The following is a 13,870-nucleotide window of genomic DNA, read 5'->3' on the forward strand; positions in this document are numbered from 1 at the left end:
ACTATGGACATAATAAAGTGCCCAACGTGATCTTCTGCTTTTGTAGCCCATCCACCTCAAGGTTCGATGTGTTGTGCATTCTGAGATGCAATTCTGCTCACTACAATTGTACAGAGTGGTTATCTGAGTTACTGTAGCATTTCTGTCAGCCCGAACCAGTCTGGCCATTTTCCGTTGACCTCTCTCACCAACAAGGCATTTCTGTTCGCAGAACTGCCGCTCATTTGATATGGATTGTTTTTAGTTTTTGGCACCATTCTGAGTAAATTCTTGAGACTGTTGTGTGTGAAAATCCCAGGAGATCAGCAGTTACAGAAATACACAAACCAGCCCATCTGGCACCAACAATCATGCCATGGTTGAAATAACTGAGACCAAATTTTTCCCTCATTCTTGATTTGAACATTAACTTAATCTCCTGACCCATATCTTCATAATTTTATGCACTGCACTGCTGCCACAACATTGGCAGATTAGATAATCGCATGAATATGTAGGTGTACAGGTGTTCATAAAAAAGTGTTTAGTGAGTGTAAATGAACCAGTTAAAATAAACGATTCAATTGTATTTAGCTTTGGGAACTTGAATTAATTTTAGTGAGTTGGTTCGTTCGGACGATTCATGTAAATTAACTAGTTTACATAAATGTTTCACTTATTTTAATGTGCAGCATTAAAGTGACTTTTTCAGAAGCAAAATATTACGTAAATTGCTGCCGTTTATCAGCAAATTATCACACAAAATATATTTTTTTTTCTATTTTTTAAAGCTTATATGTTGTATAAATTTATATGTTCAGATTATTGTTGTCAACCCGACTGTTTAATGTCACCACAATTAAATGTATAAGGTGACTGTTACGCATACATACTGTTTATCTGATTGCTATATATTTAAAATGCTTTCTTCTTTACATAGCTTCAAATGTACAGTAGTTAGGTACTTTTTGTTAGTAACTTTTTTTAAAGTAGTTTTTTAAAAGTGAAGCTTGATTTTAGTTTACTACTTTAAATTAAGATTATCTTGTAGCTTGGAAAGCTACAGTTTCAAAGTAGCTTCCCCAACACTCCAAAAACACCTGTGTGCTCTGCTCCAAGTGGTTGCAAAAAGCCAGCCAATCTAATTGGAATTTGCCATTTAAGCCAGTGCTTGTCATTTTCGTGTGCAATATGTATTAAGTGGTCAGTAAGCGGATTGTGGGCTGTCTGTGTGCTTGCCATCTGAGGCTGAGACTATCAAGATATTAGCCAAAAAACTTAATGTTGGCATACCTTCAGAACAATGCTTGAACCTTTTCCTCTCATGAGCAAAAAACCTTATGGAGACTCAGTTTTTTAAATCCCAAATATGATTGTAAATAACATTTGTGGGTAACACTTTACAATAAGGTTCCATTCGTTAAAATTAGTTAATGCATTAAGTATCATGAATAAATAATTAACAATATACTGTTTACAACATTTATTAATCTTTGTTGATGTTAGTTAATAAAAATAAAATTGTTCACTTTTAGTTAATTTTAGTTCATAGTGCATTAATTAATGTTAACAAATACAAATTTTGATTTAAAGAAATATTAGTATAAAAAGATTGTATATGTTGAAATGAACATTAACTAAGATTAATAAATGTTGTAAAAGTATTGTTCATTGTTAGTTCATTTCAACAAATATTGTTAACTAATTTCAACAAATGGAACCTTATTGTAAAGTGTTACCCATTTGGTATTTAGGCCAAATACAGGTACACCTCCACAGCCTAATTCAATGCTCACAAAAATCCTTACTAATGCAGAGGTTGACCTTTAGCTGAGTGTTTACCCAATGCTAAACATCAGTTCTAACCCTCAAAAGTGAGTGTTTGGTAAAACAGACTGCTCAGGTTAAATCAGGCCAGAAACGAGGGTGATGTACTTACTTCTGGTTCAACCTTTGAAGGCTGAAGCACAAACAACTGCAGAGCTGCTCATAAAAATGAAAAACAAAAGCAAAGATAAAAAGCAAAGAATTGTTCAGCATCTGAAATTCAATTTAAATTAGTCTTTTTTTTCCAGCATTGTGTGAAAATGCCATTTCATTAGTATTTAAAAAAAAAAAAAAGATCTAAAAAGAACAGATTTTGATTCACTCACCTCCATCAAGCACAGCAAGCACTGCCAGGATAAGGAAAGGAGCCGTCTTATCGACAAACTCATACATGACACTGCCAAATGGAGGGCCAACTGCATCACGCAAACACACACACATACATAAGTGCTTAGTCAAAATGTATGGCTCACCGACATTTGCAAACTCTGTGTATAAACATACAGATGTATCTTTACTTTGAAAAAAATTGGCATCGCCAATATGCTTTGAATAAACACAGGCCCTAAACAAATTCAGTATATGAAAATTGGCCTACTTAACCTGTTAAATATTTTAACCTTAATGTTTAAAATAATGTTGATTAAACATTTATTGTATCCATATTGTTTACATAATCCTGATCGCAATCTGTGAGTTTGAGTGTTTAAAATAACAGTGTAACTTCAGCTTTATTTCTAATCAAGCAACATACCGGTTAGGTCATGTGACTGTATCAAAGTTACTTAGTTATTTTTTTGGAGACTGCAAACACAGAGAAGAATTGTAAGTCCTGTGTGCTGGCTCATGGATCAGTGGATAAAACACAACTGAGAGAGTTTTGACTTGCTATCATAGATAAAATAATACACTAAACCAGCGGTCAACAATTAGCGGACCGCAGTCCTGGTCCAGACCCCAGATTGGTTCCATTCAGACCGCAAGACATCATGACAACGGTTACCCCATCTCACCGTTTCTATACTTTAGGTTAGCAGCACAACAAAATAACAGAGCTGTGTACACCGCAAGCACTCCGGGGCGAAGATAGGTTACCCCTGAACCTCCACACAGTATCTTTCCTATACTGTATATAGGCTATATATAAACGGTAGAAGATCCCCCATAGTCCCATAGTCCATTGTCTTTGGGCCACAATGTCCTCATACTTGTCCAGTTATTAAGAGACTTTTTGACTTTTGATTTATGATTTACAATTTTTTTCTTATTTTACAAAGTAGGCTACTATTGCTGCCAACTTGGAAATTTATAATAACTATTCCAAAAAAAAAATATTTTCTTACACATTTCTTACACAAATGATACGTTATTATGATACGTTGAGATGAAATTTATTATTTTCCGGACCTTTGGTGGGATGGAAATGTCGAAACCGGACCTCTTGGAAATTTTATTGAATACCCCAGCACTAAACCCATTCTGCTTGAGCAACACGGGGAGGGTGAATCACTGGTTAAGCATGACACCATTTACGGGAAGAGCCAGGTTCAGCCCCCACACTCAAGGGCATTTTCTCTGACCACTGTTCCTCTGCTTTAAACAGGGCACTTAAAGTTAACTCCTCGTCTTAAACTCCAAAGCACTTAATGCATAACCCCCTAACCTAGCTGTGTTCCAAAGTGTATCAGAATGAGGATGCTCAATATTTCCAATGTATCTCTGCAAAGTAGATACTACAGACCAAACTAGATACTTTAGATCAAACAATGCAGTTAAAACTCACCACCACAATGTTTTTTTTTGTTTTTTTCTCCCCAATTTGGAATGGCCAATTCCCAATGCACTCTAAGTCCTCGTGGTGGCGTGATGGAAGACGAATCTCAGTTGCCTCCGCACCTGTGATTGTCAACCTGCACATCTTATCACGTGGCTTGTTGAGTGTGTTACTGTGGAGACATAGCGGGTGTGGAGGCTTTACGCCATCCACCACGGCATCCACGCACAACTCACCACACGCCCCACCGAGAGCAAACCACATTATGGCGGCCATGAGGAGGTTACCCCATGTGACTCTACCCTCCCTAGCAACCGGGCCAATTTGGTTGCTTAGGAGACTTGGCTGGAGTCACTCAGCACACCCTGGGATTCGAACTCGCGAACTCCAGGGGTGGTAGTCAGTGTCTTTACTCGCTGAGCTACACAGGCCCCACCACCACAATGTTAAGAGTGTTGTGGGTGGTTGCTAGGACATTGCTAGGTGGTTACTAGGGTGTTCTGGAGGGTTGCTTACTGGCACAAATCAAAAGAGCCCACCACCAAGTCTCAGGTCCCTTCTTCAATTTGAGTCTATAGGAATTTTTTGCCCATTTTATTGTCTGCCAGGCAAATTTTTTTTTTAAGTCTGATCTCTAAGAAAAGTAATAGCACACCTTTCTTCAAGTCACACAATCTGAGGTACTGTATCATTGAAGCCAGTAGCACAAACAGTGCAGGATGAGTTAAGTACATAAGTTTAATATTTAGGTTTAGGGACTTGTTCAAATCCCTTAACCTAAGTATGATGAAACATTTCAAAACATTTCTTGTAATCCCAAAACAATACACACCCAAAACTCCCATGGCTAGTCCTCCCAGGGCAATTCCTATAGCATTTCCTCTTTCTTCATCATCTGTGTAAACGCTCGCCAGCATCCCCATACCTGCATAATGACAAACAGAAATAGTCAGTTACATAGGGCAAAGCTCAGAGATCAGCCACAGAGGGCAAAATATCCCGTAACTTTCTTAAAAAAAGGATACAGACTTAAATCCTAGCAATAAATAAAAAGTCAATACATCAAGATCAGCACAATGAAAGCACTGATCAGGAGTTCCAAGAGTCACTTTTGTGTACAGCCTTGGCCCTACATGTCTTTGAAAGGGATCGGGGCCTATTTTGCACATGCACCTGAACCTCATTAACATGCACAGTGGCTTTGTGCATGCTGAGTTCAGAGGATAAAGTCAAATGCATTTTAGATCACTCAGGTTTACAAATTGTGCATTTAATAAAGGCATTTCAAACAGAGCTATAAAGCATTACATCACAGCTTTTGAAAGCATTTTGTTGAGTTGTAATGTTGCACATTGCACAAGGTTTATTACCTGCCACAGAAGAACAGGACGAGCCAACACCCTGTAGAGATCTGGCCAAAAACAGCAACGTATAGCTCGATGAAAATGCAAACACTTCACACGAAGAGTAAAACACAGACAGGAGAAAGAGGAAAAGCAGATGCATTTATCACAGGAATATGGCACACCAGATGTGTAACTATAGTAATCATTTTATAAAATCATTGCACAAAAGTCAATAACATTGGCACATTATGACTGCTTCTTCAACCTTTCCATACTATGAAAAGTTACCTTAAGGTGCTATTTCAACTTGATCTGACCCTGAGAAATAACTTTTGTTGGTGCGTAACTAATGTATTCACGTTGATTTAGTCATATTAAAGGGACATTTCTCCCAAAAATGAAAATCCTGTCATTATTTACTCACACTCATGTTTTCCCGAACCAATTTGGCTTTCTTTCTTTCTTCTTACATGGACCACAAAAGAAGATGTTAGGTAAAATGTTTGCCTCTGTTACCGTTCACTTTCAATGCATTGAAAAAGGATGCAGTGAAAGTAAATGGTGACTGAAACTAACATTCAGCCAAACATTTCTGTTCCGCATAAATACATAAAAAATCAAATGGCTTTGGAACAATATTAGGGTGAGTAAATTATGACAGAATTTTCATTTTTGTATGGACAATGACTTTAAGTAATATTTTGACTTGATGTTACAATGTTATGAAGCACATTTTTAGGTTACCTGACATTTTGTTTTTATAGAGCCTAAAAACACTTAAGTGAACAATGTTAAGCAAACATTAGAAATTATATGTGATGTACTCACTGATGGTAGAAGCAAACATGATGCAGAAACCAGCAAACATTGGGATCTGATAGCCTATTCTGCAATTACAGAAAATAATCTACTCAGACATGTCTCTTCTCATATGAAATCTAAAACTTTGACACCAACATTTTTTGAAGAAGTGAGGAAGTTCATAAGATGTTGTTGAATATTACAGTAATGGCATGTCTTACAAACAGATACAGTATTATTTCACTGTGACAATTACAATACCATATTAATAAGGCAGAGGCTATTTGCATTAAGTGAAAACAGCAACAAAAAACATCTTCTAGATGCTATTTGCACCTCTAATTAAATACTAACATAGAGTATAGGGGCAACACTGCAGTGTGTTTATTGTGTTTATTTAGAGTCCCACAGACACCCTAAACCAACCCCTACCCCTAAACCTAAACCTAACCTTCCCTTACAAAAATTTTACATAGTTTTACTACATGGTATCACCCTGGTAATTTGAAGTAAAATCATAGTAACCACACAATTAAACATCGTTACTATATTAACACCCTGGTTAATTGCATTAAAACTATGGCTTCCACAAAAACATGCTTACTATAATATTACTATAGTAAAACCGTGGTTCATTTTAACCGGATCAAACCTTTTTCTCAACTCCCTGACCTTTACCGTGACCAAATCACTGTGAGGAAATCAACCTTTACATTAATTGTATTTATTATTATAAGTAGTAGGCCTATTAAAGGAAATATGAAGGGTTGAGACAGAAAACATGATGCAAAAAAGTGGGACAAAAGGTGGAATCGAACCCGGGTCGTCTGCACGAAACAAGAACATATACACCGTCACAGAGGTGCAGTTTTTCCAGCAGACAATTGGAGTGCAAATAGCTGCACTGTGTGGAAGGTGCTATTTACACCTAGTGCACACAGTCACTCCGTATTAAGAATATGTTGGTATGTTTTGTTTTTTGCTTGAGCTACACATGCTGTGATCTAAACACTTCATATCAATGTCAAGAAAAATACTGTCAAACATGCGGAGCTTCAAGTGAGGATAATATGCTGTGTTGCATATTTCAGTAAAATACAATATTAATAACATAATAATTGCTGTTTTTTTGTTTTTTGTTTAAGCATGCAGTGATCCAGTTGATGAAACACTTAATCCTAATGTCAAGATAAATGTGACAAATACATTAACACAAATTGCTGCAAAATATTGCTGACTGATTCTAGCATGATGCCAGGTGTTGCCAAAGCTCAACTGGCTCTGTTCAGTGTAGTGGTGTTGAATCACACTGGACTGGCCAAAGCAGAACATGTCAGCAGTCTTGGTGGGAGAGTGAGCTGCACATGCATGAGTGATCACACTACTGCTGATCGCTTTCAACAGACAAAGAAAGGAGAATTGCAGTGCAATATTCACCTTACTTACAGTCCATTTACACTCTCTACAAACACACAAAGTCCTGCCATGTGCTGCGATTGAGCCAATGTCATGCTCCTTTTGAGAGAATTGCTACAGTATATTCAGAGCTGAAAGTGTGTTGGTTCTTATTAGTTAACATAATATGACCAAGGAATCCTTCTTTTCGGTCAGTAATAATGTGAAAAGTTGACAAATAAGGTTGTTCGAGGTGATAACAATCATAAAATAATTAAAAAATCTAGTTTAAAACATACGTCAAGTTCGTAGAAATGTAATCTTTATGTCCAATTTGGTTTCAGAAATGTTTCAAAATGTCATGTGGTGTAACCATCAAGTTAAATGTATTAAAGTACTTTCCTTGCACCTTGAATGATTAGAGTGTACACAACTTAATCATTAATTCAAAAGGTCTTCATGCACATTTTTCAAGGTGAAACATATATTTTTAAAAGCTTTCTCAGATTACACCACGTGACCTGAACAAAAGGGTCTTTTTCACAAAAATGTCAAAATATTGGATATTTGTTTAAATTTCACACATACAGGCATGACGGTCTAAATGGGTCCTCTGTTTTATTGTTGACATAAACAACAAAATGGCAACCTGCATGTTGGTTACACAACATTAGTTTTTCCAAATATTAAACATATTTTAAAACACAGTTGTTTGACAGCTTATTTTTAGAAGAAATATTAATAAAAGAATATTCTGCACAACTCATGCCAACATTTCCTTTTTTTTTTTCTTTAAGAATTTCAGCTGTTAATGAGACATATACATTTTTTTTACTGTCTATAGACAGTTACATCACATGCCATTTTTGACTTTGAACCCCAGAGAAAATATCAAAATGACTTTGAACTCAGAAATTGAAAACAGTTCATCATCGAAGAGGTGCATTCAAGTACTGTTAACTGTTTTGTGTAAATTGCACTTTTTATGTATTTTTGAATCATTTAACAGACAAAAAAAAATAGCGTCATGTCATTGACCCAATAATGACTTTGCAACTAGCTGGGGGCATTTGCATTACTTAGTGTGTTTTTAATCTTTATTTTTCCTATGCTACATTTTGATTATTTATTTATTTTTACATGTGTTAATATTTTGATCTTATATTTTAATGGCTTTTAAATGTGTGGAGAAAGTATCTACAAACTAACTGTACACTGTAAAAAGCAGCCTGGTCTCACATACATTAAGTGACCATGGCCACATTATTTGCCAAATGAAATGATGTGCCTATTCACACGTTTGGGTTAGGGTTAGGAGTTTAGCAGTTTCCCAGTGAAATGTCCAGCAGGGGGCACCAAAAGCAAGTGAAAGGGTGCCGTAATCAGACAAGGTTTTTAAGGTGAATATTAGATGATGATTTTAATGAGTAAAACATATCTCCCTGACCTAAAACTTTAACCTAAACCTAACCAATAGTGATCTAAAATCAAATAAGAGGTAGACACAAAACAGACATCCTTAACCTAAACCAACACCTAAACCCAACCGATAGTGTCAAAAAAAACAAATGAAAAATGAAAAGCACATTTTCTGAAGCAACCATGTCATCTCGTGTCGCTTCTATGACACTATTCTCTCCCATGTCAGCTTGCGTGCTTGATTGGTCTCGAATCGTGTACTTCAGTGTCTAAAGTCCAACTGTCTATGAGGTGAGCTACCACGGAAGCTAATAAGTGTGTAAATGTAGGTGTGTCTGTAATACAAGCATTAAAATACATCGTTTTTCAAATGATGCATTAGAGTAAATATCGATATCATAACATAGCAGGGTGTGAGTAATAGAGCGAAAAATAAGTGTTTATAAAGTCATAATCAGCCGTTATACTCATGATTTGCATGAAAGTGAATAAAACGCACAGTTGTTGTAGCGCCTCTAGTGTTAATTTCACCAGGAAACTGCATCGAAATGTAGAATTCGGCATGTAAAAGTCAGTTTGCAAAAATGTAGTTATACTGTAGGAACGTTCATTCTATAAGACTATAGTAGGTTGGTAAAAATTGGTAACCTGCAATTGTTACTTTAAGGTGCTATTTCTGCTTCATCTTATCCTACGAATTTCAAGAATTACAAAGCGACATAATGGACTATTGCAATGAGTGCATAACGATTCATCAGTGTCCTCAACTCACTTTTGATGCACCACTAAATTTATCCTTTGGGAACTATGAAAGAGAGCAAGACAGGGTAAGAGGGCCAAAGTAGGGGGAAAGACTGTGTGTATAACATGTCTTGACTCTGAAAGGCACCAGTCTATAAAGTGTGTTCAGCCATCAAGGCCAATTGCTAACTTCATACATAAAAATATTTGACCTGGGTGTTAAAGTTAGGGATAGACTTAAAGAAAACTGTTTCAGAAGTATGAGGATGACATTTGTCTTAACCCACCTGTTGGTGAGGGGTCCTATGAAGGGGTTAGTGATGAGCTGTACTGTTGCTTTTGAGGCAAACAACAGACCCACTTTCACATTCTCATTTAGAAGCTGCTTGTCTGCTTTGGGGCAATCAGAATGGTTTTGAGGGGGGGTTGCAGAAGGAGGGGCCGGGGTCAGTGAGCCAGCCATGCTCATCTGGGGACTGAGGCCGGTCAGACATGTAGAGTTATCATACAAAGACACAATGCTCTGAAAGGTGCCGGATGGGGAAAGAGAGGAGATGGAATGATTCTGGGCTGCCTGGGATGCCTCGTCGTCCACTGAGTACAGGTAGCTGGGAATAATAGGCACTTTCATAGAGAGGAGAGAGAGAGTTAGTATGTGAAGTTATAAAAACCATAAGATGTATGTTCGTTTATACACGGTTTCAATTATACTTAATCTTTGCACTAACACACAAACATGAGGTAAAGTAGCTAATCAAACTTAAAAACCGTCAGCTAAAAACAATCTGTAACAAGTCCAATCCCAATTGGAACAATGTGACTAAAAAAGAAATACAGATATTTATCTAGCTGTTTAAGACACCATGTGACCTTTTCAAGTGAAAATTTGGGGCTTTTAGATGTGTTTGACATTAGTGTATGTACTGTAATTAACCCACGGGGACACAGTGTGAGATCAGCACTTGTACCAAACAGCGAGAGGTCCAGTTTTCGTCTAATGCCATCTGTATCCACACACGCCGTGTGTTTTTCCAGCGTAATTGCTTTGCCCGTTTCTTGGCTCGCGGACGTGAGAACAAACACAAAGCTAAAAGCTGTGGTTTAGCACGCGCATTAGTGTCACATTGAATGACAGTGCGCGCGGACGCAGCACTGGCAGCGCTCGAGGACATGATGCCTTAATTCAGATAAACTGCAGCTACTGGAGCAGCCGACAATTGAAAGCTTACACGGAGATTAAAACAATCTTGTAAGAGCGTATTTTAAAACACTTTCACCTCAATAAACACATTTTTTCTTGAGAATAAAGGTTTTTTTACACTCGAAAGGGAAACCAAAACTTTTGTTTTAAATAGTAGGCTACTGAACAGCTATTTTAAAAAAATATTTAAAAATAAAGAATTCATAAAATAATTTATACAAATATAACTCTATTAATAGCTATAGCTATTTTCTGATGACCTGAAAGAGACACAAATCCAGAAAGAACCATTCTTTCCTATGTCAATTTAATGTATTTTAAAAGACCCACCCTATTTTAAGCAAGAATAACGTAAAGTTTTAATGCTTAAATTATACCGCAATTAAATGATTAATTTCTGAGCATTAGCAGTTGGTTTCTTTCTCCTCTCCCCCAGCACACAGAACACATTTGGCATTTGTTTCCTGTTTTTTTTTTTTTTTTTGGAAACCAATTCCTTACATTCTAGGAACGTTCTTTTTAGGTTCTATTTTTTGTATCTATAAACGTTCCCAGAACACTGCAGGGAGGTTTTAGTGTGACAACCTAAAAAGAACCTATACAATGGTTATTTTAAGGTTTTATTTTGTAACCATAAACTAATGTTCCCAGAACGTTCCAGGGAAAATTTTGTGTGACAATCTAAAAATAACATATACAGAACATTCTCTAATGGTTATTTTAAGGTTTTATTTTGTAACCATAAACTAATGTTCCCAGAACGTTCCAGGGAAAATTTTGTGTGACAATCTAAAAATAACATATACAGAACATTCTCTAATGGTTATTTTAAGGTTTTATTTTGTAACCATAAACTAATGTTCCCAGAACGTTCCAGGGAAAATTTTGTGTGACAATCTAAAAATAACATATACAGAACATTCTCTAATGGTTATTTTAAGGTTTTATTTTAATAACCATAAACTAATGTTCCCAGAACACTGCAGGGAGGTTTTTGTGTGACAATCTAAAAATAACCTATACAGAACGTTCTTTAATGGTTACTTTAAGGTTTTATTTTGTAACCATAAACTAATGTTCCCAGAATGTTCCAGGGAAGATTTTGTGTGACAACCTAAAAAGAAGTTATACAGAACATTCTCTAATGGTTATTTTAAGGTTTTTATTTTTATAACCATAAACTAACCATCCCAGAACCCTGCAGGGAGGTTTATGTGTGACATCCTAAAAAGAACATATACAGAATGTTCTCTAATGGTTATTTTAAGGTTTTATTTTTATAACCATAAACTTACATTCCCAGAACATTGCAGGGAGGTTTTTGTGTGACATCCTAAAAAGAACATATACAGAACGTTCTCTAATGGTTATTTTAAAGTTTTATTTTTGTAACCATAAACTAACATTCCCAGAACGTTGCAGGGAGATTTTTGTATGACAACCTAAAAAGAACCTATACAGAAAGTTCTCTAATGGTTATTTTAAGGTTTTATTTTTGTAACCATAAACTAACGTTACCAGAACGTTCTGAGAACCGAAAATTGTTAGCTGGAGGTCTGCAATTTAGAAGAAGAAGAAAAAAGATATCAAGTTATTTACATTGGTATACTCTAGTTAAAAAGACGTTTGAATGTTTGAATGTTTCATATCAATTTCAGCATTACACAGAAAGTCGATTAAATTGCATGATCCATGAATATTACGAATATTTATGAATATTTTTGTTTTGTTTTGTTACAAAAGGCTGAATATTGATAGCATATGCTGTCATAAAAAAAATCATCATATTTCGTATAAGCAGTGTTTATATAAAGAGGTTGATATGAGGGATGTGTAGCCAACTCAGCATCATATGTGCATGCACATGTAACAGGTGAGCAACAGCAGCACTTACCGACCACTGTCAAAAGCATGTTGTCCAAGAGCAAAGCTATAAAAACGATCAACAGAATGAGCCTCCGAGACTGTCTTTCTTCTCTTAGCCACGTCAATAAACTAAAATCTCTTAGGGCGTCAAATAGTCCCATTGTAAAAAAAAAAAAAAAAAAAAAAAAAAAAAAAAGAAAAAATCCAGTTAGTTGCAAGGGAGCGAGCGAAACAGGTCCTGCAGCAGAGCAAGAAAATGTCAAAGAACACTGTTAAAACATAGCAAAATGTGTTTAACAATATGTTCAACTTTCAAGTGAAAAAATAAAATAAAATAAAGCCTATATAAGACATGCACTGAAACTCAAAATAATAGACGACAAACAGTTTTTACTTTTTCTCTTTTCTAAATATTCAAAATATTTTAGACGAATAATATATCAATTTGGGCTTTAATTATTACCTTATAAGCACATTTGCAATGAGCTTTGCTGTCAGTTCTCTGGTGAAAGGCACGCTGGATGAGGAGCGTTTTAGTTGCTTCACTGCTGTTTGACGTCACGCTGTTTCACACATGAGCACAGAGAACTGGTGTGCGCGCGGTCAGACAAAAATGAGAAAAACAAGAGGACTTCATTTGCTACTCTATTTTTATTTCTTACTATTCTCAATAACCACTGCCATATTTATCAGCAGATATTTGCTTATTGAGTCTATCATTGTGTATATATATAGCCTACAGCTACATTTGTATGTTCTTGGAATATGAGACACTGGGGTTAAGACCCCTTTCCGTACTTTAAGCAATTTAAAGTTCCTTTCTAAACGTGTGCTTTAAGTGATGCCGTCTCAGTCAACTTAACTGCAACAATTTGAAGCTCAGTTGTTCATTTGGCAAATGCACACAACTTTTTAGGCTGAAAAAACTTTTAAAACAACACTTTTAACCGGAAACGTTTGTGATTTAAATTTCATATAAACGCATGTTTGGCTTTCAGTGGAACTGCCTCGTTAGTTTTTTAGCGCATCTTACCAAACGGACCACATCAACAGCTTTTCCACCTTCTACATAGTTTTATAATGGTGCCATCTTGTGGCCCCAATGCCAAGCGAACATTCTTTAAATATCTGCACCCTGTATGTGTGTATATGTGTGTGTGTGTGTGTGTGTGTGTGTGTGTGTGTGTGTGTGTGTGTGTGTGTGTGTGTGTGTGTATACTACCGTTCAAAAGTTTAGGGTCACTTACTCATTCTTTATTTTATTTATTTTATTTTTCTCACATTTTAGAATAATAGTAAAGTCACCCTGGGATGCTTTTTAAACAGTATTGAAGGAGTTCCCATCTATGTTGGGCACTTATTGGCTGCTTTTCTTTATTATTCGGTCCAAGTCATCCATTTCAAAAAAAATGTTTTTGTTTTTTAAAATACAATTTTAGTTTTGTAATTAAATAAATTAATATGGTGGCACAATTATATTTTTGTCTACAAAACTAATTTCAAACATTTAAGCATACGCCT

General features: G+C 36.0%; 1 protein-coding gene across 1 annotated transcript in view; it reads right to left on the minus strand.

Moving 5' to 3' along the window:
- LOC127455596 (synaptic vesicular amine transporter-like) overlaps positions 1-12,546 on the minus strand; it is a 30,914-nt gene extending 18,368 nt beyond the window's left edge. The window contains exons 1-7 of the mRNA XM_051723628.1: positions 12,378-12,546; positions 9,570-9,906; positions 5,755-5,813; positions 4,951-5,034; positions 4,413-4,505; positions 2,133-2,222; positions 1,919-1,962 (exon numbers count right to left, since the gene is read on the minus strand). Of these exons, the coding sequence (XP_051579588.1) occupies positions 1,919-1,962; positions 2,133-2,222; positions 4,413-4,505; positions 4,951-5,034; positions 5,755-5,813; positions 9,570-9,906; positions 12,378-12,510 (840 nt within the window). The 5' untranslated portion in view covers positions 12,511-12,546. The remainder of the gene's footprint in view (positions 1-1,918; positions 1,963-2,132; positions 2,223-4,412; positions 4,506-4,950; positions 5,035-5,754; positions 5,814-9,569; positions 9,907-12,377) is intronic.
- Between the last annotated feature and the right edge of the window lie 1,324 nt (positions 12,547-13,870).

This window comes from Myxocyprinus asiaticus, chromosome 17 (genome assembly GCF_019703515.2).
Source record: "Myxocyprinus asiaticus isolate MX2 ecotype Aquarium Trade chromosome 17, UBuf_Myxa_2, whole genome shotgun sequence".
NCBI classification, from domain to species: domain Eukaryota; kingdom Metazoa; phylum Chordata; class Actinopteri; order Cypriniformes; family Catostomidae; genus Myxocyprinus; species Myxocyprinus asiaticus.